Genomic DNA, 26,649 nt, shown 5'->3' with positions numbered 1-26,649 from the left:
GTTGGGGTATCTGCTGGGGGCTATTCCCAGTGTCTCATCTCAGTACCATGTGATGCTAAGGTTTCTGCTGCAGGGTGTTCTCAGTACCTTAGTCCTGTGTGAATGATGTTCCCAGCGTCCCGGTCCTGTGGTCTTGTTTATTCTGTGACCAGAGAGGGACAAACCTTAGTCTCCCCTTTTCTACCTGATGATTCCCCCCAGAGGCTTTTCTGTAGGTGCTCATTGGAGGAGGCCACACCAGGCACTGTATTATCTCACTTAATGGTACCCTCTAAGCCTCCATGTATGCTGATGCTTATGGGGGTTGCTTGATATCTAAGGAGGACTGGCATTCTGCAATAAAAGAATGGTAGGGCCAGACTAACATTCCCCCAGCCGGTAATGCCAAAACTTGGAAAAATGCATATAAATATACTCAGAGGCACTGGACAGCAGCCAAAAGCTCGAAGTTGAGGGAATATCCTCATACACATCTATCAATGAGAGATGGCCTAGATCAGGTTGGCCTCTGGGCCGATCTGTGAGGTATTATGTTCATTGAGATGGGAAAACCCAGTCCACTGTGGGTGGCTCCATTCCCTAGCAGGGGATCATGGGCTCTTAAGAGTGGAGAGAGTGAGTTAAACTCTAGCATGTCATTGCTCTAGCATGCACTCGTAATTTATCGCTCTCTGCTCTTTGATGTGATCTGTGTGTGGTATGACTGGCTGCTTCAAGTTCCTGTTTCCTGACTTCCCTGCAACACAGACTGTATCCTGGAACTGGGGGCCAAATAGACACCTTCTCTCTTAAATAGTTTGCCGAAGTATTTTGTCATGGGCAGCAAAAGCAAAACTGAGACAGAAATTGGTACCGAGAGGTAGGGCTGTTAGCTTTGGGGGACCTCATCATGTGGCTTTCAGGCCTTTAGAACTGATTTGTGGAAGGAATGCGGAAGACTGAAACTTTGGGCTAGGAAAACTATTGAATGCCAAGAGGCAGAGGGCTCAGTTAGCAGAAGCCCCAGAGCCTACCACCCACATCCACATTGACCCTTCATACATCTGTGTAGCAAGGGACCCGTGAGTTTCAGCAAACCGTGGAGGTGGTTGGAAGCTGAATTCTGTGGCAGTGTGAGCTCTGCCCTCTGCAGGAGGACAGTTTGAGTCCAGCTGGGTTGGCTCTAAGAATAAACACGATGTTAGGAGGAGTTGCAGGATCCAGAGTCTCCGTGCATATCAGTCATAATTCCAGTGTTAACAAAATTAGGTGGACTTTCAGAGGACACCGAGTAGGGAGTAGTTATTTCCTTCTGCTATGAGGAGAGTAAGAATGAAACTTGGGTTGTCCGGTAAAGGCAGCAAGCACCATTACCCAACAAGACATCTACCTCTGTGTTGTAGAAGAAGAAAGCCGGAGGGAGGACTTAGGCGCCATCACAGACATTGCTGTAAATTGACGTGAAATAGCATTGAATGCACAGGGTAGCTGAGTGACGTGTGGGACAGAGTCAAGAGTTCTGGAAGGGACCCAGAGTTATAGGCTGAGATGGAGTTTTGTCCAAGGTGTTTAAGAAGCCAAACAGAAAGAGAAAAGTCTTGGGCAGATTACTCTGGGATACACGAGTATTCCTGTGGGATGTTATATACAGAATAGATCCAGCACCTCAACAAAAGCACTGTGGCAAGGTGTCAGGAGTGCTCTGTGGATTAGAGGAAAACGAAGACTTCTTAGGTAAGATCTAGGATTTTTTTTCTATAGGATTAAGAATAGTATTGGGATGGCATAGAAGGAAAATGTGAGAATTAGGCTTTGTTCAGTTAAGTGTAAATGCTTAGCAGGGGTTAGAGAGCTAGCTCAGAGGTTAAGAACACTTGCTCTTGCGGATGACCTGAGTCATGTTCCCAGCTCCCTTGTAATGGCTTACAACCAACTGTAGCTCTAGTTCTTAGAGCATTTGATGCGCTGTTCTGACCTCCAAGCGCACCAAGCACACATGTGGTGTGCAGACATACAGGTAAAATAACCATATACATGAAAAAATAAAAATAAATGCTTATTGGGACATATTAAAAACAAAACAAAATAAATGGCCACTCTAGAGATGGGGTGAGAGGTTGTCACCAAACATGCCAAAGCTTTTACTTGCAATAGATAAAGAGCTTAAAATGCAACAAGAAAAAACTCCAAGATTTAGAAGTGAATAGAAGTTTTGAACGTACCTTCCACAGGGAAGAAACCATCAGTCCACGACTGGTAGTCAGTGGGGAAGTGCAAACTCAATTCTTGTGCGATTCAGTGGCTGAACTGGAGCATGGCTGCATCAGCAGCTAGAGGAGCTGTGAGCATGCTTACGCTTTCGGGAGGGGTGTGGCTGCTGCGGCCATGAGGAAGAGCATTGGGCAAGCCTTCCCTGTACCCAGCAGCTCCAGCAAGTGGCTTTCAAAAGAAGTGAAAGTGTGTGCCCTCTCACGCTCACTCGCTCTCTCTGTCTCTCTCTGCGGGAGAAATGCTTACATTAGCAATTTCTTTTCACTATAACGAACACTACTGTGCGTGATCACGTGTGTGCAGTGCACAGGTGTGCATGTGGAAAGAAGGAAAACTGGGTTTGGACATTTTTCCTGGGCTGCCATCCTTTTTCTTTTTTAAAGAAAAAAATATTTTTAAGATCTTTCTTTTTATCTGTTTGTGAGTTTTGCTTGCATGTATATATGTGTATCACACATGCAGAGCCCATGGAGACCGGAAGAAGGCAAGGAATACTCTACGGCAGGAATTACGGATTGTTATGAGCTGCCATGTGGATGCTGGAACTGAGCCCAGGTCTTCTGCCAAAGCATCAATGCTCTTACCACTGAGCTATCTCTCCAGCCCCAGATTTCTTCTGTGTTTAAGTACATGTGCAGTGGTGAGAGCAGATTTCCACAGAGTTCAGAAGCGTTGGAACCCCTGGAGCTAGAGTTACAGGTAGTTGTGAGCCAACCGATATGGGTGCTGGGAAGGAAACTTAGGTCCTCTGCAAGAACGGTATTTGCTGTTCATCTGCGAGCCCATCTCTAGTTCCCCTGCTTGTCTCCCGTGGCCTGAGTTCAGCATTGGTTAGGTTGGCGGGCTAGGAAGCTCCATTTCTCTGTGCCTCCGAGTGTTGGCGCTACACTCTGCTACACTGTTACACTTTTAACCCTGTGCCCACCGTAAAGGAGATTGGATCTCACTGACTACTCACTCAGATTACAAAGGACCAGATGCAAGTCCTCGTGGGCTCAGAGATGAGACGCAGAGGTCAAGAAGCCAGATGCCAAAGGAGGGAGCTGTCTGTGCCCTTGACTTCACGTGGGGAAGGTGGTCTCTGGAGGATCAGCCAGGAGGGAGGCTGAGGGTGGGGATTGAGAAAGAGGACTGGTGGTAAGGTGGAATGGGTTGGGATGGAGTTAGACAGTCCCTTTGTCAGAGTGAATCAGCCAAGCTGCATTGTTAGATTTATAAATCTTCCTTACCAAAAACTATGAAAACACCCATCTTGCATGGTTTTGGAGGCCAGTGGTGCAGGCGTGTACAGCCGGTGTGGAGAGTCAGCAGGGAGTGAGGAGTCATCTTTGTCAGGGCCACACGTTCATGGGAGAGTTGACACTGTCAGTCAGCAAGCCTCATCTGATAGGAACTGCCGGGACCTTCTCACAAACCCCAATGCCTTGTGTTGGGCTATCATGGGGCTGATCCTTCTCGCCCAAAGTGAGCATATGCCACCTTCTCGTTGTCCATCTGTCCATCTGTCAGAAGCTTCAGAGCCCAGCTTCACAGAGTATATGGATGCAAATGCATGTTTCACTATGATCAGAGCAGAGGCCACAGTAGAACTGTGGCCTTCCATCCATCCCACCTTCGACTGAGTTAGGAGCCAGGCCCTCAGTAGAACAGTCGTACTGCAAGATAGGATCTGTATGCAGGTTTTATTGGCAAGGAGCCCAGCTAGGTGGGACCGAGTCCTGGAATTGTCCTGGATATCCTACTAGGTGGGGTGAGAGAAAGGGAGGTTCCGATACTGGCTGTTTTCCAGCACGCAAGACCCCCATTCAGGCTCAACTTTCACCCATTTGACCCCTTTCGCCGGCTTGTGAAACATGTCACCATCAAAGCTCCCTGTCCATCACTTCCTTCCCCCGGCCCGCTGGAGCGAAGCCTCTAGACAGGGGGGTATCTCATCTGCCCTGAGCAGTCTGCTTCCGACGCTTGGAAGCATCTGTTTCCCTCAGTTCCACGTGGTCGGAATTCTAGACAGCTGCTGTGCCTCCAGCTTTGCTCTGTTGCACGGCAGAAAGGACCTTGAAGCCCTCACCTTGCCCAGGAGTCTGGAGGCTAGAGTGGCAGGGCCGTACCCTTTGGCACAGCGCCCAGAAAGGCCGGGTGTGTGTGTGTGTGTGTGTGTGTGTGTGTGTGTGTGTGTGTGTGTGTGTATGATTTGTGTTCTCTCTGGTGACCCTTTCCAGGAGACAGACAGTCAGACCCGTCTAGGGTAAGGTCAGCTGGAAACACCTCAGGATGTTCTGAGGTGAGCATGGCAGGCAGGAGGCTGTGTATACCCCAGTATCTCCCCCCCCAGTTATGATGCCCCAGTACAGGCAGGGAGAAGAGCTAGGAGGACTTGAGGCTGAGGCCACGAGGAGTGTGTGTGTGTGTGTGTCTGTCTGTCTGTCTGTCTGTCTGTATGTATGTATGTATGTATTGCGTGTGTGTGTCTGTATGTATGTATGTGTTTGCGTGTGTGTGTGTCTGTCTGTATGTATGTATGTGTTTGCGTGTGTGTGTATGTATGTATATGTATGTGTTTGCATGTGTGTGCATGTGTGTGTGTGTGTGCACTTGCATGTGTGGAGGCAAGCACATGTGTATTATTTAATGTGCAAAATGGCTACCTCTAAGGTTTTTTATGGACCTAAAAGAACAAGTGTCCTTTAAAAACATAAGTTGATGGTCGGGAGATGACTCAGAAGGTAAATGCTTGCTTGTGTGCAAGCTTGGCACTTCAGTTAGATCTGTGGAATCCACTTAAATGTGGAAAGAGATAATGAAGTCTACAACGTGATCTGACTGCCACAAGCCCCGTGTGGGACATGGACGACCCCACCATATCCACATACACAATAATAAAAAGAACTTATGTAGGGCATGGTGGCACATCCCCCTCGTCCCATGACTCAGGAGACCAGTGGGGCAGGAAGACTTATGAGATTTAGACTAGCCTGGACTCCAATGTGAGTTCTAAGACAGCTTGGGCCACAGAGTTGAGAGTGTCTTGAAAGAAAGAGAAGTTTGGTGTGGGTAGAAGGCTTCAGAGTAGATGGGCAGCTCTCTGTAACTGTTGTAGTTGACTGTCGTGTGTTAGCTTTGTCCTCTGGCCAGCAGTTGTGGGACACCCAGAGCATCACCCCTCTTACCTTGGCTCTCAGCCTGTGGAATCTCACTGCACAGGGCTCCCCATCTGCATCTCTCTGAACCCTGGGACACAGCTGCCTTCTTCTGAGGCAGTGGGCATGGGATGGCAGTTGACTTTGTGAGGAGACCTGCAGCATGGTGAGGAGGGTTCAGAGTGAACGAGGAGGTAGCTGAAGTGTGGGCAGCCTTATCAACCATAAGGCAGGTGTAAGGGTGTCCTGAGGACTGCAGTAGCCCCAGCTGTGCCTGGGAACCCCTGGACACTTTAGACGGGGATCTGCAGAATAGCCGTGCAGGGGATGCCTCTCGTGGTCTGAGGCATGTAAACCCTTGGTTCCCAGTTGCTGGCAGTGTTTGGGAAGGTTGGCCAAGCAGGCTTTGAGAGAGAGTGCACTCTCTCTGCTTCCTGCTGTGGTTAAGATGTCAGCACTGCACGCAGTCTGGAGGGAGGGAGGGAGGAAGGGGTGGGGGTGGTGGATGCTGGCGCTCATTTTCCCCTTTGTCCTCAGTCCAGGGTCCCAGCTCACGGAATGATGTACCTGCATTTAAGGTGGGTCTTCCCACCGCAGTTAATGGAGTCTAGAGACTGACTCCCCCAGGCATGCTCAGAGGTTTGCTTCCAGGGCAGTTGTCTTAGTCATTTTATTGCTGTGATGAGGCACCATGGCCAGTGTAACTTATAAAAGAAAGCATCTAGTGGGGGCTTGATTACAGTTTCAGGGGGTGAATCCATGGCTCTCATAGTGGGGAGCAGGGCAGCCACCATGGTGCTGGAGCAGTAGCTAAGATTTACGTCTTCTCCACAAGTTGGAGGTAGGAGTAGGGGGTAGAGAAACTGAGAAACTGACTGGGTTTTGCTTGGGCCTTTGAAACATTAAAGTCCACCCCGGTGACATACCTCTTCTAGCAAGGCCACACCCCTAATCCTTCCCAAAACAGTTCCGACAGCTAGTGATCAAGCATTCAAATAAGCCTGCTGGACCCGTTCTCATTCAGAGCACAACGGTGATTGTGGGCACCGGCCAGGTAGACAATCAGTGTTAGTTAATGGTCATGGGTAGCTTGGAGGAGGCCCAGGAGTTCTGGGTAGAATTGAAACTTTCCTGAGTTTTAAACTGGTCTTTGCTTTCCTGGGTGCTGAAGGTCACCAGGTAGTCTATGTCTCTCTCCATTCTGCATGGCGTCCACAGTGTGTGAGAGGCAGCCGTATGTGGGTCCTGTACCCTCGACCTTCATGATGGGGCCACAAGAACAATGGAGCACTTGGGGCTCGTGGGCATGGGCTGAGACAGGAGCTCTGTTCTGCGGTAAGAGCTGGGCATTTCTGAGGATCAACCACAGAGGATCCCAGCGAAGGAAGGTGTCTCTGGCTTGTATGTCTCCAGCATTTACTCCAGGCTTGGGGCATCTCTGGGGAAGGGAGATCTTTCAAAGATAGGCAGATCCCCATGGCAGCCTCTGTCCAGGCTGATCCAAACTACAGAAACTCCACTGTGTACATGGGGAGCCTGAGCCAAGGTGGGAGACATGGAATGGCTCTACAGCCCCGTAGTCCAGGCAGCTGAACTTTCCTTCCTTGCTCACCGACCTCTCCCTGTGCAGCGAGCATGACCTGGGTGAGGACATCTACGACTGTGTCCCGTGTGAAGATGAAGGAGATGACATTTATGAGGACATCATCAAGGTGGAGGTGCAGCAGCCCATGGTGAGCACCCCACCCTCACCCCCCAACGCCACCCCCTCTTCCCACCACCACCACCACCACCACCACCACCACCACCACCACCACCACCACCACCACCACCCTCCTTGCTATGAGCAACTGAACCTTCCCATGGGAGCTGCCTGAATACAGACCCAGGTCCTCTGGACTCTCCCTGGGGGTGGGGCCACTCCCCTGCAGTGTCCTTGCAGCCCTGTTGAGACACTGTGAGGGGCTCCATGACTGTTGGGCTCCTCTAGCAGAGTGGTTATTTTCTTAGAAGGGTCATAGTCCTGCCTATCCAGAGAGCTTTAAAATAGTAACTCTGTATTCAGTCTAACACGGTGCACACATCATTGTAACTCTTTGTGTGCACAATGAGGAGGCCGGTGCGGGCTCAGGCGGCCAGCTGCGCGCCTTTTATGTTGAAGGGTATTTATTTTCACGCAGCCTTGGCTAATGATCTTGCGGACAATGGTTTGTGCCAGCTCTGGCTTATTGCCAACAGCTGCTGTATGGAGGGTGGGGGGTCTGCCTGGAGAGATCCAGGGAGGGGGCCCTGGAGGGGCAGGCCACAGCTCCCACAGACCCCTGCACTTCCCCAAGGTGGGCACCTTGCCACTTGTCAGTCGGCGGAGGCTTTTGATGCATGTGTGCTCCTGAAGGAGTGGGAAATTTATCAAAAGCCAATATTTCTGTCTCCCATCTGTGTGGGAGCCTCCAGCTGGTGGCAGAGAAACAAAAAGCCGGGAGAAGAATCCTAAAGAGCCCAGAAAGCCTTTCCCAGGCTGCCGGTATCCTGCTGTGTCCCTGGCTTGGGAGGAGAGATGCAAGGCTATCCTGGGGTATTGCAGCTCCTCACGCCGCCCTTGAGAATGTGCACCTTCATCCCAAGCATCTAATGATTAGTCTTTCCCCATCACGCTCAGGGCTCTAGTGCGTGTGGGAAGAGGCTTCACTAGTCAGCTCTGCTCCCCAGCCTTGCAGAGAGAGAGTGTCTGATCAGGGCTTCCCCAGAGCTGGCCTGCTGTGGCCTAGGAAACCCCACCAGGTTGAGTAAGGCCTCTCTGAGGGTAAATATCAGTTCAGTATGCAGGCACAGTGGTTTGTGGGCATATCTGATGTGCCCAAGCTGTCCTGCTCTCCTGAGACTCCTGCAACAGTCCCAGGAGCCTGTCACTGTCCCTGGTCCTGAAGGACCCACGACGGGAACATGTCTTGAAAGAAGACAGCCAGTGTTCTAATACCTAGCACTGGTGTTGGATCTCGTCCAGTCCATCCACAGAGGGGATGTAGGCTTGCTGTGAGGGGTCTCTGAGATAAAACAAAGGGTTTCCCACTTCTCATCCCGCCTGGGACTAACTGTCTAAGAGTGAGGTCATTGGCTTCACTTGTGTATAGTGAGGTAAAGGCAGGCTCTGTTTTCAGAGTCCAGGCATGGGAGGATCAGCAAGGGGACTCCAGTCTTATGCTGTGTCCTGACCGTTCCCCAGCGGGCTCTGGGAGGGACTATGACATGGCTGTTGGGGCTGGAGCTGACAGTAGGGTGGGCTGTCGGTGGTGACCCTTAATTCCCAAGCGTGGCTTGAGGACAATGGACACTGCTGACCGGTTCAATCTTGTTTGCTCCTCCATGCATTCAGATCAGATACATGCAGGTAAGTTGCAGGTAAGACCAGCTAGGTGGGTTCCTGCCGGTTTCCTTCCACCTGTTGGGAAGGTGTCAGAGGCCACAGAGAAAGTTAAGGACCATGTTGGTGAGACACGGTCAGGCACACAGGGTTGGAAAGGATCTTGGGCTGAGATCCCCCTCGTGGGCCTCAACCCTACCCTACTCCATGCTGCCTGAGATACCGATGGGCCTCACCAAGTCCTCACGCCATGTTGCACAGTGCTTTGAGTTGCTGTGATGCGGGGCAGAAGGGGTTCTTGGACCAACAGGAGGGTAGCTAGGTGGGCATTTGTCCAGTATTGGCTCTTCAGAGTCTTTGGGGCAGACCAGGCTCTCTGAGCTAAGTGACCCCAAAGAAAGCAGCTTTAAAGCTCATCACAGTCTCGCTCACTCCACCATGTGAGGCACTGTGCTCCTGCTGTAGAGGAATGTCCCCAGGTGACCCCCTGCTGAACTGTTACCTCAGGCCTTCTGGTTGGAGGCCTTCAGCTCCTCAGGGAAGTCTGGCCTTTGGGGCATTTGGTGTTTGGAAGACAGAATGGGTCAGCTGTGGGTGTAGCTCCAAGGAGTTAGCCAATGCCAGCTGCTGGACAGGGCTGACCCACTCAAGCACGTGCCGTGAGCACACCTCACCTGTATGTGGTAGGACCCGCTCCCGAGGCTTTTGTTCCAATCTGGTGGGGACTCAAGGTGAGCGGGTACCCAGCAGTCTTGAAGCCTTGTGCCTTCCTTGCTGCTCTTAGTCTTCTTCTGGCCAAGTGCCTCGGTTTCCTCGAACACAGATAATGAGGAGGGACTGTGGCCTCACTGTATACTCAATAATCCTGCGACCACACTGGAAAGTTGTCATCCTGTTGTGTAGGCAGGTGGCCGGCAGTGGGTACCTGGATGGCCAGGTGGTGGGATCCTGGCTCACAGGCCCTGTCTCCTCTAGAAAATGGGACTAACCGAGGACGACAAGAGGAGCTGCTGCTTGTTAGAGATTCAGGAGACCGAGGCCAAGTACTACCGCACCCTGGAGGACATTGAGAAGGTGAGACCCATTTCTCCTGGAAGCCCAGGGAGTAGAGGGTCTCATCACCCATTCCAGTTCTTTCCTCTGGCTGTCAGGAGACACCCTGACCAAAAGGAGCTTAGAGAAGAGAGGAGTTCATTTTATCCTAACTTGATTACGGTCAGCGGAGGGAATTGGTGCAGGACCTCAAGCAGAAACCATGGAGAAAAGCTGTTTGCTGGCCCCACGCAGGCTCATGCTTAGCTAGATTTCTTGAACAGTCTAGGAACACCTGACCAGGGGCTGGTGCTACTCACAGTGGGCTGGGTCCTCCTGCATCAGTGAATAATCAAGCCAGCCCCCTACAGACATGCCGACAGGACAGTCTGAACTGGGCAGTCCCTCCATTAAAACCCCCTTCTGTGGCTCTAGACCAGCAGGTTTCAACCTGTGGGTCTCGCCCCCTTTGGGGGTCTCAATTCAGATATCCTGCATCATGACAGATATTTACCCTATGATTCATAGCAGTGGCAAAATTACAGTTATGAAGTAGCAGTGACCTAATTTATGGTAGGGGCCACCACCTCATAGCTTGAGAAAGGTCGAGAACCACTGTAAGTGGACACAGCACACTGGGGCAGCAGCCCCTCCACCTTGCCATAATATTCCCACACAAAGGTGTCCCTCCTCTTCTGTGGAAAGGCTCCCAGACTCCCCTGCGTTTCTTCTTGGTGTTTCCATCTAGGCCAACCATGACTGCCGCTCTGTCTTTGAGCATGTGAGGCCAGATCTTGGGCTAAGTTCTCTAAGTCTCCCCTTGCCCCATGGGTAGCCAGGAATGTAGCACATCGGGTGTGATAGGCTATGTGACTAGATGTCACCAAGGCCCTGCCCTGAGTGCTGCCAGTGTCCTACATCCATCTGCCTACCCCCCATCACCATCCAGGAGGCCTTGCTTTTGAATCTCCCTGATGCATCTGTGTCCTTCTGGAAAAAACAGTACCACTGTCAGCTAAAATCCTCTTGGCTGTTCTCTGCTGTGGAGTTTGCCCCAGTGTCTTAGTTAGGGTTTCCACTGCTGTGAACAGGCACCATGACCAAGGCAGCTCTTACAAGGATCACATTTAATTGGGGTGGGCTAACAGGTTCAGAGGTTCAGTCTATTATCATCAAGATGGGAACATGGTGGCACCCAGGCAGGCATGGTGCAGACAGGAAATGGCTGGCTTCCAGGCAGCTAGGATGAGGGTCTTAAAGCTTATTAAGCCCACAGTGACATACTTCCTCCACCAAGGCCAAACCTATTCCAACAAGGCTGCACCTCTAACTAGTGCCACTCCCTGGGTCAAGCACGTTCAAACCAGTGGAGCCACAATGGTGAGTGGAGAGTCTCCAGCCATGGTTCTGGTGTACTTCCCCTCCACCCAGGCTGGCCTAACTGTGACCTCCACAGGGCTGTGTTGTGGGCCTGGGTTCTGGTCTTGGTCCCAGCATGCTTTGCCTGCTGTGCAGTCCCATACCTGTGCACATTGCCTTCTTCATGTGCTGTCCAGTGAGCGCTGAGCCCTCCCTGTGCAGGGCAGCTTTGCTTTGACTGGAACGTGCCCTCCATACTGAGCGGCAACGTAACCTTCTTCCTTCAGAACTACATGGGTCCCTTGCGGCAGGTGCTGAGCCCCGTGGACATGGCCACCATCTTCATCAACCTGGAGGTAAGCTTTCTGGCATGTTCCTGCCAGGTATGCCGCTGTCTCCTAAGACGGTATCCCCGGGGCTTTACAGAACTTCATCCCTGCTGGTGCCCTGGCTGGCTTATGGTTGACAGATGGGAGGATAGCTTCCCAACCCTGGAGACTCTCCTTCAGGAGGCAGTAGAGGTGATAATCTGGTGCGGCCTGAGAGCGTTCCTGCGACTTGCTATGGAAGTTGCTAGCTGTGCACAGACTCACGCAGCTCTGGAGCGGACTCGAGACCCACAGAACGATTAGCAAGGCTTCTGTAGCACAGAGGGAAGTGTACCCCACCAGTGCTCTGCTCTGCAGGGGTCTGACCACTCATGTGCACCAGATGACTGTGCGTGAAGGTTAGCCTGTGGAGGCAGCTGGCTTACAACTCCAGATGCCACACATGGATGGATTGTCCCCTAGGGCATGCTGCTTGCTTCTGGCTCCTTACCGCCTCCCATCGGCTCAGAGACCGAGGTTGGGGTTGGGGTTGGGTGTGTCTCACTCTCCCACACAGGGCTGACCAGTGCTCCTTTTACTGTCTAGGCCTCAGCCAGTACAAATGACTTGGGACAGAAAAGAAGCTGGGAGGAGTAGAGGGGTGCTGAGTACCGTAGTGTATCTGGGGTGGAACTTGAGGAAGCTGAGTGACTGCAGGTAGCGCCATTCTTCCAAGTAGCAGGGAGGCCACAAGGTTGCTACACTGCTCTCTCCATCTTCTGGCTTCAGGTCTGTCCTGAGGCAACTGCCATCTGTCCCAGGGGCTGATTCTGGTCTGGGCGGCTTCCTACACTGCATGGCCATCATGTGCTTCAGCATCTCCATGTGCTAGCGGGGTCCAACCTGTGGCTGGGAGGCAGGGAGCATATGGCTTAGGATGGCTTTGAATGCAGCCCAACACTAAACCTCAAACCTACTTAAAACGTTCTAAGTTTTGCTTTGCAGTTTTATATGCTTGTACTTGTGGGATTCTTGAGTGCTGACTCCGTTGATGGCACTGGGCTACAAGGTCAGAAAGGTAGACAGTCAGGTGGTGGTGTCCCACACCTTTAATTGCAGTATTTGGAAGACAGAGGCAGGCAGATCTCTGAGTTCGAGGCCAGCCTCGACTCAGACCAGACTCTGGTCTCCAGAGTGAGTTCAGGACAGCCAGGACTATTCAGAGAAACCCCACCTCAAAAACAAAACAAAGCAAGCTAGACGCACCTGCTAGAAACTTCTGGCTGAGTGATACAGCCTTCGCAGGCTTAGGTGAGCACCCCACAACACCTCTTGGGTGTGTTGGCCAGCGGGCCTGGCTGTGCACTGACCTTGCTTTCCCTTTAGGACCTCATCAAGGTGCACCACAGCTTTCTGCGAGCCATCGATGTGTCCATGATGGCTGGTGGCAGTACCCTGGCTAAGGTCTTCCTGGAGTTTAAGGAACGGTGAGTAACGGCTGGCTGGACCAGAGCCTCAGCTGCCCTCAAGGTTTGAAGTGTGAACCTGGAAACCAGCCAGGCAGGTCCCCGAGGTTCAGCCTCACTTTCTCGGGACTGAGGCAGGGGGCCACTTTGTCTCTGGATCCGTGTTCTTCCTTGTAAACAGAGTTACTAGCCACTGTTTCTCCATCACAGCTTGAAGGACTGGGATCCTCCAAGCCTCCAAGCCTCACTTCGATAGTAGGGACTTGTGGGGTCCCTGCAACCCTCTCTGCCTCTCTGGCTTATTGGGACTATAGTGCCTAATGTTTGTAGCCACTAAGCCTAGAACTCAGGTAAGCCGTGTAGCTTAAGTTACTTGGTATGTTCTATTCATCCTTGATGCTCTGCAGGCCAAGTGGATTAGGGGATCACAGGCAGTTTGGGAAGAGGTGCCCACTCTTTGCTGGGATCAGAACTTGGTGTCCAGAAGCACAGCAGCCACACCTCTGTGCACGTGCCCTAGTTTTAGCCGTGCCCTGTAGCTCTACAGCAGGGAGGGAGTCTGAAGTCGGTCCAGGGCAGAGGCAGAGACCTGTGTGCTCTACACCACAAGAGAGACCCACAGTTCCAGTGCCACAGCTCTAAAGGTTTGAAGTGCCTCCTCTGGGATGATGGGTCATTTGTCGTGTGCCCTGTCATTGCCCCCCATCCCGCCCCCAGTCTCGTTAAGAGCAGGGGTCAGATAGGGGTATACAGAGGGGGGGCTTGTGTTTCATGACAGACCAGTATTGTTTGAGATGCATGAGGTTAAGTTGGTGCCTCTGGAACCTTATTTCTAAGTTGTGGTGATTTTTTTTTCTTATTTTTAATTATGTGTTTGTGGCATCGGGAGGGGTTGGGGTATGTAGACAGGAGTGTCATATGCCCATGGAGGGCAGAAAGCGTTATCAGATTCTCCTGGAGCTGGAATTGTAAGTGATTGTAAGCTACCCAACATGGGTGCCAGGAACTAACATGGTCCTCTGCTTGGTATGATTTTTAACCCCTGAGCTATCTCTCCAGGCCTAATATCTATCTATCTATCTATCTATCTATCTATCTATCTATCTATCTATCTATCTTTCTTTCTTTCTTTCTTTCTTTCTTTCTTTCTTTCTTTCTTTCCTTCTTTCTTTCTTTCTTTCTTTCTTTCTTTCTTTCAAGATTTATTATATATGAGTATACTGTAGCTGTCTTCAGACACACCAGAAGAGGGCATCAGATCCCTTTACAGATGGTTGTGAGCCACCATGTGGTTGCTGGGATTTGAACTCAGGACCTCTGGAAGAGCAGTCAACGCTCTTAACCACTGAGCCAGATCTCCAGCCCCTAATATTTTTCTTAATAGTACAAAATGTTTGTGTTTAAAATGGAGGCCCATTACCTCCTACTTCCATAACCAACTTCCTGCAACACTCTCAGAATGAATCGTTCGTTCAGTTTTGAGAACAGTAAAACACGTCTGTACTCTGTGCTTTGAAGCAATCTGTGCATGGACAGAAGGGATAGGGGAGAGAACAGGAAAGTCCCTAGTTGCTGCACCCAAGGCTTCACGCATCAGAAGCTGCAGGGTGCGGTTGCAGGGTGCTCCTAAACCTGACACAGGCAAGGGGGCAGGCAGAGCACTTAGAGGAGACAGCACTTCATCAGGGCTTACAGTTTCAGAGAGTTAGTCCATCATCGTGGCAGGGAGCATGGTGGCACACAGGCAGACATGGTGTTGGAGAAGTGGCTTAGAGTTCTGCGCATCTACATCTGCAGGAAAAGACACTGGGCCTGGCTTAGGCTTTGGAAACTTCAAAGCACGCCCTCTAGTGACACATCTCCTCTAACAAGGCCACGCCCACTGATCCTTCTTAAGTAATACCACTCCTTGATGACTAAGCACTAAAATGGATGAGCTTGTGGGGGACCGTTCTTATTCAAACCACTATAATGGTGGAGCAAAGGCGTGCTGGCAGGAGCAGTTCAGACCTCACATCTGAATCTGCAAGCAGGAAGCAAAGAGCACTAGGAAACAAAGCCCACTCCATCCCAGGAACTATAGCAAGTGCTTCTTCCAGAGTTGCTCCTGTTGCCCTAGAGGAGTCTGCTGCAAGGTTGTTAGAGTCAGACTGGGGAGGATCCAGAGGGTCCTTCTCACAGTATTGGGGTGGGGTAAGGTGGGGCTGGGACACCAAGGATAAGCCCAGCCTCCCTCCTTGCCATGCTTACACTCCTGAGAGCGCAGTCTCTGGGGAGGCGTGGCTGCCGTCATGCCTGTCCTTGATCATATTGTCCTGTGGCACTGTCTCTTCTTACAGGGCTCATGTGTGTTCCGGGAAATCTAGGGGTGAGGGGGGAGTTGTAGGCTAGCTGCCCTCTTGTCCTGAGAGTGCAGTGTTCTGGTCTGAAGGGATGTCATCCCCTGGGGATAGCATTTGGGGCCAGGTGTCGACAAAGAGAAAAGGGTACGATACCGAAAAGATTCTGAATGGCAGGAGAGAGATGGTGACGTGTGGGCTATAGTGAGGGGGAGGGGGAGGAGCAGAGTTAAATAGGGCTGGCTAGGGCAGCTGGAACCCTGTTGCTTCTGGCTGCCACCCCTGATGTGGCACCAGAGGCTACCCCCAATTCGTGTGGCCCTAGGATGAGCCTGAGCCATGAATAGCCCCCACGCTAGGGCTGGAGGCGAGCAGAGAGCCACATTAGGCAGGACCTTCTCTCTGGTCAGGCGTTCCTCTCCAGAATAGAGGTAGAGTCATGGGTCATGGCTTGAAGTAGGCCTGTGGGAGGTGATCTCCTTGGCTAGGGGAGTTGGGTAAACCTCCCTTGCCCCTAACCTGGTCATGTCAAGGGTAGGGAAGTAGGGGGAGTTGGGGGAGGAGAGCCATTTGGGCAGTGACCCTGAAGCTCTCCAGCCTGCCTGAGAAGGAGTCAGGACATTGTAGAGACCCATGGGTGCGTGTGTGTGTGTGCACATTGCTGGTGCAGTGTGGCACTGCTCATAGCAGCCGTAACATCTCACTTGACTGGTGCCCATGTGGTTGCGCTGTGTACATGTTGCTGCCTCTTCCTTAGGCTCCTGATCTACGGAGAGTACTGTAGCCACATGGAGCATGCGCAGAGCGCACTGAACCAGCTCCTCGCCAGCCGAGACGACTTCAGGCAGAAAGTGGAGGTAACAAGGCATCCCGGTACCCTGCCTGGGCACAGCTGGCTAGCGGCAACTTCCCTCAACGCCCATCTTTTGTTTTGTGGCTCTTCTCCCATTTTGTTGGGTGATTTCCAGAATACATGTCCCAAGCCCTAATGCAGTCTAAGTCTTAGGGGCTGTGGAGGCCTGCGCAAGTCCATCTCAGTGAGTGACACTGGCAGACTAACAGGTCAAGCTGATTTGCATGATGCACTGGGCCTCCTTCTTGGGCCTTGGTTTACCTACCTTTGTCAGCTCCCCTGCCTCTCCCTTGAAAGCCTTCCTGGCTCTTCCTCACCTCCAGGTCCGGGAGACCCCCTGTCCTGTGTGCTTACGAAAGCTCTGTATTCAGAGCTTCAGCTCAGTTGCTGGTAGCAGGTGACGCTTGTTTCTCCCGTGCATGCACCCCAGGGGACCCTAGCTAACCTTAGAGCCTTGTGTGAGCCCCTTCCCCTCTCGGCTTCTCAGGGAGCAGATGGCGAGTCCACAGGCACTGTTGCATAGTGGGATGCCTGAGATCTCAGATCCCAGGGTCCCATTGCGTTCCAGGACATAAGGGTGGTATATCTTGCCCACATGGTGGCACCCGTCTCATGCGTACTCTAGAAGATCTGGGGCTGAGGTCTCTTTCTCTGTGTGGCTGGCGGTGGGGGTTGGGTTCTCCCAGGGAGAGTACTCTTTATCCACTTGCTTCTCTCTCCCCAGGAGTGCACACTCAAGGTCCAGGAGGGCAAGTTCAAGCTGCAGGATCTGCTGGTGGTGCCCATGCAGCGGGTGCTCAAGTACCACCTGTTGCTCAAGGTGAGGCCGTCAGCCTGCTCACCGTGCCCTCTGTCATGCCGGGCTCTGATGGCGTGGGCTTTGGCCCACAGACAGGGGGCACACAGGCGCAGTACACACCACCAAGGGGTGTCATGGCAACTGGAAGGAAAAAATAAATTAGCAACATTAGGAAAGAGGGACGAGACAGGGAAGCACCCTTGGAACAGGACGAGGAGAGCTACTGTGCTTAATCGCTTGGTCTCCGAGCTTCCTTGCAAAGCTCTTCTTTAAGGGATCCTCATGTCTGTTGGGGTTGGGCGGAGGGACTCGATCCTGGCCTGGTGGGTGGTTTTGTCCTGAGGGTCTTGCTGTGTGCACTGGGTAGGGGCAGGCATGGGACTGGGACCTTGAGGGTTCACCCTGGGTCCCCTCTCACTGCCATAGGAGCTCCTGAGCCATTCCGCAGACCGGCCTGAAAGACAACAGCTCAAAGAAGCACTGGAAGCCATGCAGGTAAGGGGATGAGGCAGAGCTGGGGGAGTTCAGACTGGTGTGCACGTGTTCCCGGATCCAAACCGAGCTCCTTGGCAGTGCGGTCCATTTGCTCGGGGTAACACAGACAGGACACTGGGGGGTGGGGTTAGACTTAAATGATGGTGGATGGAGCTGCAGGCTAGGCTGCTTTCACGGTGTGTCCAAAGTCTCCAACTTTTCTTGCCAGCAGTTGCCCTGGTCCCCACACTGCATTTCCAAATGTCTACTGGGGCCATCAAAGGTTTTCGGACGCCAGCTCTATCCTGGGGTAGCTCTTTTCCTCCTGGGCTTCTGCTGATGAAGTTCTGTCCCATGTCCTGCCCCATCACTCACTTGAGGGTTCCTTTTCACGTGCTGGCTTTGAAGACCCCTGTTCAGCCATTCTATGCCTCATGTGTGACAGTCCACTGCCTTTGGGAGCTCAGCACGTCCCTGTCCTGCTCAGACACCTTTGTGGCTTCCACTGTGCTCTGAATCAGGCCAGGGTCATTGAAGATGTGTGTAACAGGACAGTCTCAGACTCTAGGGAAGCCAGACCACCTTTAGGTTCCTGGGCGTGCTCTATTCTTTCCCACCCACGGTGTGCTCAGGCCATGTCCTCTTCCTCGCTAATTTGTCTGTGGCCCACTCACTCTGGCTTTGCCATGAACTTGACACTGTCCAAGAAATTCACTTTCCAGACCCCTTAGCCCAGGGACTGTCAGGCTACCCCGTAGCCATACCTGTTCCTCTCATAGATACCTGACTTAGACAGGGTGGAGTGCCTGCCAGGCTGGGTCCCTTTGGTACTACACTGTTAGAGAAGTGGTAGTTGCAGCATTGACTTCTGACACCTGAGGAGTCTTCTGGTCTACGGACACCTTCTTTCCCCAAGACACCTCATTTAAAGAGGAGGGAGACGGACCCAATGGGAAAGACATGCTCTCAAAGCTGCCTGGAGCTCTCTGTGAGAAGGCTTCATGCTGGAAAAGTTTGTACCAGTTTTAGGTATACTTAAACATGGCTGACATGGGGACCTCTGGCTGGCTCCCCTGGGGAACTGAGGTCACTGTAGCAGAGGGACCACATCTTCCCACTGCAGACACAATTGAGTGTCAGCCATTCCTGGGACATATTTGTAACCGAGATTCATAGCTACAGGTGTGCCCTAAGCCCCAGCCTGGACAGCAAGTGGCTTTTGGTCCCTTTGTGGAAAGTACCCTGAGGATATACAGCTCCTGACATTCCACAGAGGCTTTGTGACTCTGTGTCTTCTTATCACTGGGAGCCAGCTCTTCAAACTTCAAAGTTTGGGAGGTGTCCTGGTTTGCTTTCTGTTACTGTGATAAACACCACAATCAAAAGCAACTTAGGGGAGAGAAAGGTTTTAGATTCCTTTCCCAGGTCACAGTCAGTCACGTAGGGAAATCGGAAAGAATTCAAGGCAGAAACCACAGACAGAAGGCTGCTTACTGACTCACTTCCTGGAGTGCTTAGCTAGTTCTCTAATACAGCCCACCTGCCTAGGAATGGCGCCACCTGCAGTGGGCAGTCCTCTCTCTTCTCTGTCATCAGTCAAAACTCTCTCTCAGACAGGAACACAAAGACAGTGTGATCAATGCAGTTCTTCAACTGAGGTACCCTCTATGAAAACTAACAACTACAGCAGGGAATCTAAAAGCCTTTAATGTCTCCAATATAAAGCAGAAAATCACTCATCCAGTCAGTGTCTGAGCTGTCACTGCCCTGCAGCTAGGTTTCCCACAGGGTTGCATTACACGCTCCGTGCAAGGCTGTGTCCTCTGCAAGTTGGCTGCTTTGCCTCTGATGCTTGGTCTCTGTGGGAATCCCCATCTCAGACATGCACTTCCCTGACTCTGGCCTGGTGTGCATGGGGCGACACGTGCTCAGCTTCATCCCTGCTGGTGATTTAGAACAAAACCCACCCTTTTCAAAACTGCAGCACCTGGTAGGAGCTGCCAGTCCTAAGGTTTGCGGGGTGGCTCTTGAAGTGACCCCAGAAGCAAGAGAGGCCATGAGGGAGGTGGGAACTGCCTCCAGGATGTGGGTCTGGCTTTTGCGTGTTGGGGATTTCCTCTCTGCTCTGCTCTCTGGGCAGGATCCCTGCTGCCCTGACCCAGCCACCACTGGGCATCGCTTCCAGGCCATTACAAACTTCTGAAGAAAAGTGAGCACTGCCCCCTGGTGACTAACTAGAGAATTGCAGTAGCCTGTAGGGACCTCCTTCACCCAAGGCAATAACAGAATACCCAGGCTCTGCAGGGGAGGGGGGCTTCATGAGAACAGAAAGGTCTAGACAGTGACTGTGTATGGTCCACTGTGGCCTAGCCATGCTGGGCTGAATCTCCATTCTGACACAGAAGGCCTGCTGAGTGAAGGGAGCCTGGATTTGGGGGTTCTGGTCCCTCTCTTCAGTGCACTGTGTACTCTGGTTCAAATGTTGTGTTCTTATTCCTTCTTGGTTACCTGTATGTGGTGTTCCTTACTCTGATAGCCCAGAGTTTGAGTGCCCCAGGCAAGATGGAGTAAGAGTATAGCTAGCTGGACTAGGAAGGGGCTGGGAGTTCACCCCCTGTGAGACTTGGTGCACTGAGCCTGTCTTGATTTCTAGGACTTGGCCATGTATATTAATGAAGTGAAACGGGACAAGGAGACCTTGAAGAAGATTAGTGAGTTCCAGTGCTCCATAGAAAACCTGGTAAGCAGGGACCCTTACACCGTGCATACTGTAGCGGCTGCTGACTCAGGAGGTAGAATAAGCCCTCGTCCACTTCAGCCTACCTGTGTGAATTACGCTCTGAAGTCATCCATGAGTAGGACAGAGGAGATGGATGTCCTATTGACAACCCAGCCTGGACCCCAGGCTGTGGTGACCAGAGGCAGGATGCTTCGCCTGGCCTGTGGCCCTCCTGTTTTCTGTCAGTCTCCATGTCTTCAGGATGGGCAGTGGACAGGGTTTGGTTTGGGGGTGGGGCAACAGTCATCTCAACCTGAGAGCTGACCCTCAACTCTCTCCTTGTCTAGGAAGCAGGCTAGGGGCTCTGTCAGACAGGGTTGCTCCTCTCTAACGTACTCTACAGAGAAGAGAGAAATTCCTTCTGAACTCAAGCCCTGCTTAGCCCCATGTTGGGTCTAGATCTCTCCGTGTTACGGTGTTGTGCGTTAGGAGAACTTAAGCACACCCTCGCCCCACCCATCAGGTGCTAATAGCACCTTGACCCCAAGTGATGACTGCACTTCCAAATGCTGTCTGGTACCCAGAGTCACTTTAACATAGAACCACTCAAGCATTTCCTCGGTGACTTTTCACTCTCCGGGGCTTGGTGAGACGGAAGCCCAGAAGCCTAATGTCTAGGCTGGCACACCCATGTTCACCTACAAAGGAACCCCGGCAGACCTGGCTGGCTCATCGGAGACATCCAGGCCATGCCATCAGCCTGAGGGCGAGAGAAACCACCAAGTAGTGTTCTGATGAGTGCTCTGTCTACAGTCTGCGGGCCAAAGGAGGGAGTCAGTATAGATAGTTGTGAGCCACCAAGTGGTTGCTGGGAATCAAACTCAGAACCTCTGAACCTCTTAACCGCTGAGCCGTCTCTCCAGCCCCATCCTTGTGCACCGCTAAGCGTGAGCATTTGTGGGGTCCAGGCCGCTTGCCAATCATCCCTGCTCTCTGATCACCGCAGAGTAACGAGCTGCTTTTGAACACAGGGCAGTTTGCCTTGGTGTTGTGAATCATGTTTGCTCTTTAAATGACAAGGAACGGGATGTAGGTGTGGCTTAGTTGGCAGAGTGCTAGCCTTGCATGCACAGGGCCCTGAGTAAACCGGACTTGGGGCCACTGACTGTAATTCAGCATTGGGGGCAGGGGAGGAGGAAGGCAGAGGCAGACAGATCAGCATTGTCTTTGGCCACACAGCGACTTCCAGGCCAGTCTGGGATACTACTGGCCCTTTCTCAAAAAGAACAGTGGTCTGTGGACCTCGGGGTTTCTGGTATGTGACTGTCATGTGGCATGCAGCCTAGGTCGTGTCTCCAGGTGAAGGCACCTGGAGTTATATGTCCTGTGCGACAGGGACAGAGGGGCACAGCAGAGTCCCCGAGCAGATGTGAACCCTGCTGTGTGTCAAGGCCAGCCTGTGTCATACTGAAGTCAGACCTAGGAGCTTTGACAGAGTACAGGGAACATGCCTCCAGGCCTGTGTGACCACCCCCTGGAACCCGCCCTCTGCCCTCTGCTGAATAGACTCATCCCTGGAAAGCACAGAGGATGGTGGAAAGGCAGATCTCTCTGTATTGAACAGAACAGAGAGGCACAGTCCACACAGAACCGGAGATGGAAACTCCATGGCCCTGTGGTGGCAGGGCTAGGCATAGGTTGCTTCCTGTGGAGGATGAACCCCTGGCTGGGCCCGCCTGTGTTGCCACTCAATCCAGCCGTGCTACTTGCCTTATTTGCTTTCCTAGGGCTGGACTTCTGGCTTTTCCTATAGCTCGGGGTTCCACACAAGGGTTGCCTGTAAGCATGACCAAGCCATCAATCATCTTTTGTTCCCAGGACTCAAGGGAGTCCCCATTGTGGCCCCCTGAGAGGGGACAGGCTTGGCTCAGCCGCCTTCATGGTCTTGGGCCACCCAGTCACCTTACCGTAGGCACATTTTCCTAGTTCACACCTGGGTCCTGCTGTCCTGCCCTGGACATGCCCACTCATCCCCCTGTCTAGCAAAGCAGAGGTTGTCCACCCTTGGGCTGACGGTCCTTGCCTTTCCAGCAAGTGAAGCTGGAGGAATTTGGGAGGCCGAAGATTGACGGGGAGCTGAAAGTTCGGTCCATAGTCAACCACACCAAGCAAGACAGGTGAGGAGGGTGAAGGTTGGCACCCCAAACCCCACTCCCAGGAAGCCCAAGACAGACCCTCCTGTGGGAAGAACAACAGCGTGGCCGGCTCTATGCAGCTCTGTTTCAGTTACTTCCTTTTCTCTACATAATCTCTATGTGTCTGTCATATCAGTCAGCAATAACCACACAGAAACACCGCCCTGCCTGTGGTGGGCCCTGAGCTGGCCTGGGAGACAAAGCCGGGACGTGGAGAGGCCTGGCCTCCAGGGAGCTCCTTGTCAAGTGGGAGAAGATAGGCAGGTGGCGGGGTCAGGACAAGTCAGCCATCTACGAGGGTCACAACAGACTTGGGTTCTGGGGGCACAGAGGAGAGAATTGGCAGTGGCCTTGGGTTAGTGCTCCAAGGGAGATAAAGATAGAAGACTAAGGACCTTCTGCATGGAGGTGGCACTGAGGGTGGCTTTATGGGAACAGTGGCTTCCTGACCGAGAGTCATTGTGCCATATCCTGGCTGAAAGGAGGACCTCACCTTAGAGTCAGGGCAGCCTGTACAGGCCTGGCCCTCTTGGTCTGACACACTGACCGTGGTCTCAGGGACAGCTGTCTGGAGTCAGGCAGGGATACAGGCTTGTCACACACAGCATGGCCGTCCTGACACTCGGTACACTATGTGGCCAGGTACCTGTTCCTGTTTGACAAGGTGGTCATCGTGTGTAAGAGGAAGGGCTACAGCTATGAGCTGAAGGAGGTTATTGAACTGCTCTTCCACAAGATGACTGATGACCCCATGCACAACAAAGACATCAAGAAGGTGGGTCTGGGTCTGCAGAGGGGCAGGTGCTGGGTCCTAACCCCCGGGAGTCAGTGGGGCCTCCCTTGGTCATTGTGGTGGCAGGTGGTTCCCATGGTGGGTGGTCAACACCCTTAGGACTCCAGCTTCCTAGAGGCAGAGGGGAAGGCCTTCCATAGGGCGCCAGCGAGAGCCTAGTTCCTAGCCTTGACTTTTTAGTCTCAGTGGACCTGACTCTGGTTCCTCACTGGCTGTTGTAACAAGCAGGCCTTTCCGCTCCATTCCTGCTCTGTCTCATCTGCTGGGGGCTGGCTTGTGTTTTGTCAGGCTCTGAAAGCCAGTGGATGAGGACTGCAGGAAAAGGGGTTGTGGGTTCAAGGGGGTGGGGCTATGGATTCTGAGGCTGTGGCCGTGGCCGTGGCTGCGAAGGGATGGGAAACACAGTCTTGCTTCTCTGAGGCTTCTGAGTACAGCACCTTATGCGCGTGTAGCCCTGTGCTGGGTTGGGGACAAGAGCCAGCTGCTAAAGGCTCTGACCTTCTGCAAGTCCCCATATAGGACCATGCGCAGGCTCCTCCTAATCCTGGTGCCTGAAGCAAGAGACAGTGACCGAGGCTAATTCCCAAGCTCCTGGGCTTCTTGCGAAGCCTTAGGGAGAACACCTAGACTGTTTGACAGAGGTTGGGTTCTTCCGTCCTGGGCTATCAGCCTGCCCAGGCTGCAGTATATCAGGACCTGGCCAAGCCTGCTAATGACCTGTCTCCCTTTCCTTCCCTTTTCATGCTTCTTAGTCTCATGGGAAGATGGTAAGCGCCTGGTGCTCTCCCTGTCCCCCAGTGGTGCCCCATGCTGGCCTTTCCAAACTCTGGGGCTCCCTGGGCCTGAGTAGAGCGGGCTCATGGCCCTCCCCCTCCTTCCTCTATATCTTAATCACGAAAGTGACACATCTTTGTGGCACCGACCGGATAGCCAGCCTGCTCTCCTTCCTGGCAAGTAAAGATCAGGGAGCACTGAGCAGTGGACTCAGAGACTTTCTGAACTCTGCCCTGCAGGATCCTCCTCACTTCTCCCCTCCCCTTCCCTTCCCCATGCTCCTCCCTCTCCCCCTCCCTCATCTCTCTACTCCTGAAAGACTAGGCCACACTTGACCTAGCACCCTTTGGAAGCCCTTTTCTCAGGCCAGTGGGTCAGGCCTGACTGCCGGGTGGCTCAGTTTGGTCAGACCCTCAGCCATCTGACCCTGGCCTTTGTTTTTCCTGTTGTTATTAACTCAGGATTCGTTTTTTAACCCAGGAAGTGAAAGTGAGTGGGCAGGGCTATGGAAGGCTCTTGGGCTGGTTCCTGGGCACCACTCCTGAGGAATCTCAGGGACAGCAGGGATTTGGGTTGAAGTACCCAGTGAAGGGGTGCAGGAGGGTTGGGATATCCTGATAGAGGGCGGGCCCTGAGCTTGGGATGTCACACTTATACACACACACACACACACACACACACACACACACACACACACATACACACATATACACATGTACACATATACACATATATACATACACACATGTACACACGTACACATACACATGTACACATAGACACATATACACATATACATATACACATATATACATACACATGTACACATAGACACATATACATACACATATACACACATACACACATATACACATACACACATGTACACATACACACATATACACATATGCACATACACACATAAACACATACACACATAGCAGGCCCCTACATATGTAAAAGTGCACACAGCAGGGTCCCTGCATACATACACACATGCATGGGCACAGTATGGCACATATGCATACTCAACAGTATGTGCACACACACATACATGCATACATACAGCAGGACCCCATATATATGTGTGTGAACCCAACAGGAGCTCTGCATGCACATATGCATGTATGCATGTGCACCTGTACACCTGTACACACCGGTCCATGTGCAGAACATGATCTATAGGTCACAGCACTCCACACATGACGTTTACACATGTGAAAGGAGCTATGAACATCTAGACACAGGCTTGGGTGCGCATACACATACACTGTTCCTATGTCTAGGAACAGACACAAGTACCAATGCACATATGTGCACTTCATCACAGTACAGGTACACATGTTACACAGGAAAGCACACATACACTTTGACACATGTTCCTAAACACCTTCACCCATGAGAGCTACCCTGGCCTGTTCAGGCAAGATAACAGTGCACCCACAGCCTCTGGTGTGGGAGGACACACACAGGCATGCAACCAGGCAAGAGTGTATGTGTCTATACACAAGAGTGTGTTACACAAGGCATAGGCACGCGCGCACACACACACACACACACATACACACACACACACACACACACACAGTGCTAGTGAACTTGTGTACACCCTGTCTCCTACAAAGCCATGCCAACTTCCAGCCTCTGTCCCCACAGTGGTCCTATGGCTTCTACCTGATTCACCTCCAAGGGAAGCAAGGCTTTCAGTTCTTCTGCAAGACGGAAGACATGAAACGGAAGTGGATGGAGCAGTTCGAGATGGCCATGTGAGTTCCGGGCAGGAGCTTCAGGCCATGGCGCTGGCTTCCTGACCTCCTCAGGGTCGTGGTGGGAGGTGGTTCTGTTGCTCAGTGTGAAACAAGCTCCTTCCCCGTGGGACACCAGCCAACTCAGTAGACCTTAACTATCTGTCTCCTAGATGTCCTGGTGGCATCAGCTGTCCTGATGAGGGCTGGACCTCATGCTGTGACTTGTGTCCAGGTTGTGACGTGGCTGGAGCAGTGTCCCCTGTGGTTGAGGGGTACCCCAACACATAGAGAAAAAAGCAGAGGGGGCAGAGAGTGGGGGTGGGGAGTGCCACTGGCCCTGTGGGCAGTGCCGGGCTTGGGCTTGGGGTTTTCTGGGGGAGCAGGCCACTCCTTGAGACCCCCCACATGTTGAGATACAGGTACAAAGAACAAGGTCAGGGGAGCGGGATCAGGACGATACACCGAGTCAGTGGCTTCAGAGGCTGTGAGAGCCCTGGGGCTCTCTGCCCCTCAGCTTCTGTGGGTTGAAATCCCCTTGTGCTGTGAGCAGTTTCAAGTATTCGTAGAAGTTGAAAATGTGAGCATCCTCCCCATATACATCTCTCTGTCTTTGCTTCTGCTTTTCTGTCCTATCTTCTCTGGTACGATGGTGGGGAAGTGACTTTACCCTTGAGGTATACCTCCGGGCCCCAGGGAGCATCATGAGCTAGTAATCCCCCATTTGTGCACACTTTACGAGCATTTACACTGAAGTATAAGCCTTACTGCAATTCCCCTGCCGTCCACGGGGCATGGTCCAAGACCAGCACTGAGTGCCTGAGACCACAGTAGCATCAACCCTTATGTGCACGAAATTTCCTCACCGTGTAGACTGATGCTAGGGTGCAGTGTGTAAGTACAACTCGTAACTGAGGACTAGTTACTAGAGGATTGCACAATGGATTTTAATGAACTGCCAATCATTACGCTTGCACGGGGGCAGGTGGTAAGTACAGTCCAAGTCGCTGGAAAGCAAGCACTGTGTCAACGTGCGATGCCCGCT

At 52.3% G+C, this 26,649-nt stretch overlaps 1 protein-coding gene across 4 annotated transcripts in view; it reads left to right on the top strand.

Moving 5' to 3' along the window:
* Vav2 (vav guanine nucleotide exchange factor 2) overlaps positions 1–26,649 on the top strand; it is a 169,509-nt gene that overhangs the window by 124,347 nt on the left and 18,513 nt on the right. For all 4 annotated transcript variants that reach the window (XR_015682807.1, XR_015682808.1, NM_001106563.2 and 1 more), the window contains 11 exon segments: positions 7,018–7,120; positions 9,724–9,822; positions 11,427–11,495; positions 12,834–12,934; positions 16,010–16,109; positions 16,830–16,925; positions 17,331–17,399; positions 20,032–20,118; positions 22,189–22,274; positions 22,935–23,067; positions 25,516–25,625. Coding sequence is in view for 2 of the 4 variants with exons in the window: in NM_001106563.2 (NP_001100033.2) it covers positions 7,018–7,120; positions 9,724–9,822; positions 11,427–11,495; positions 12,834–12,934; positions 16,010–16,109; positions 16,830–16,925; positions 17,331–17,399; positions 20,032–20,118; positions 22,189–22,274; positions 22,935–23,067; positions 25,516–25,625 (1,053 nt within the window). In the remaining 2 variants the exon portion in view is untranslated.

This window comes from Rattus norvegicus, chromosome 3, assembly GCF_021556685.1.
Source record: "Rattus norvegicus strain SHRSP/BbbUtx chromosome 3, alternate assembly SHRSP_T2T, whole genome shotgun sequence".
Lineage (NCBI taxonomy): Eukaryota > Metazoa > Chordata > Mammalia > Rodentia > Muridae > Rattus > Rattus norvegicus.
This window is presented reverse-complemented; position numbering and strand designations above follow the sequence as displayed.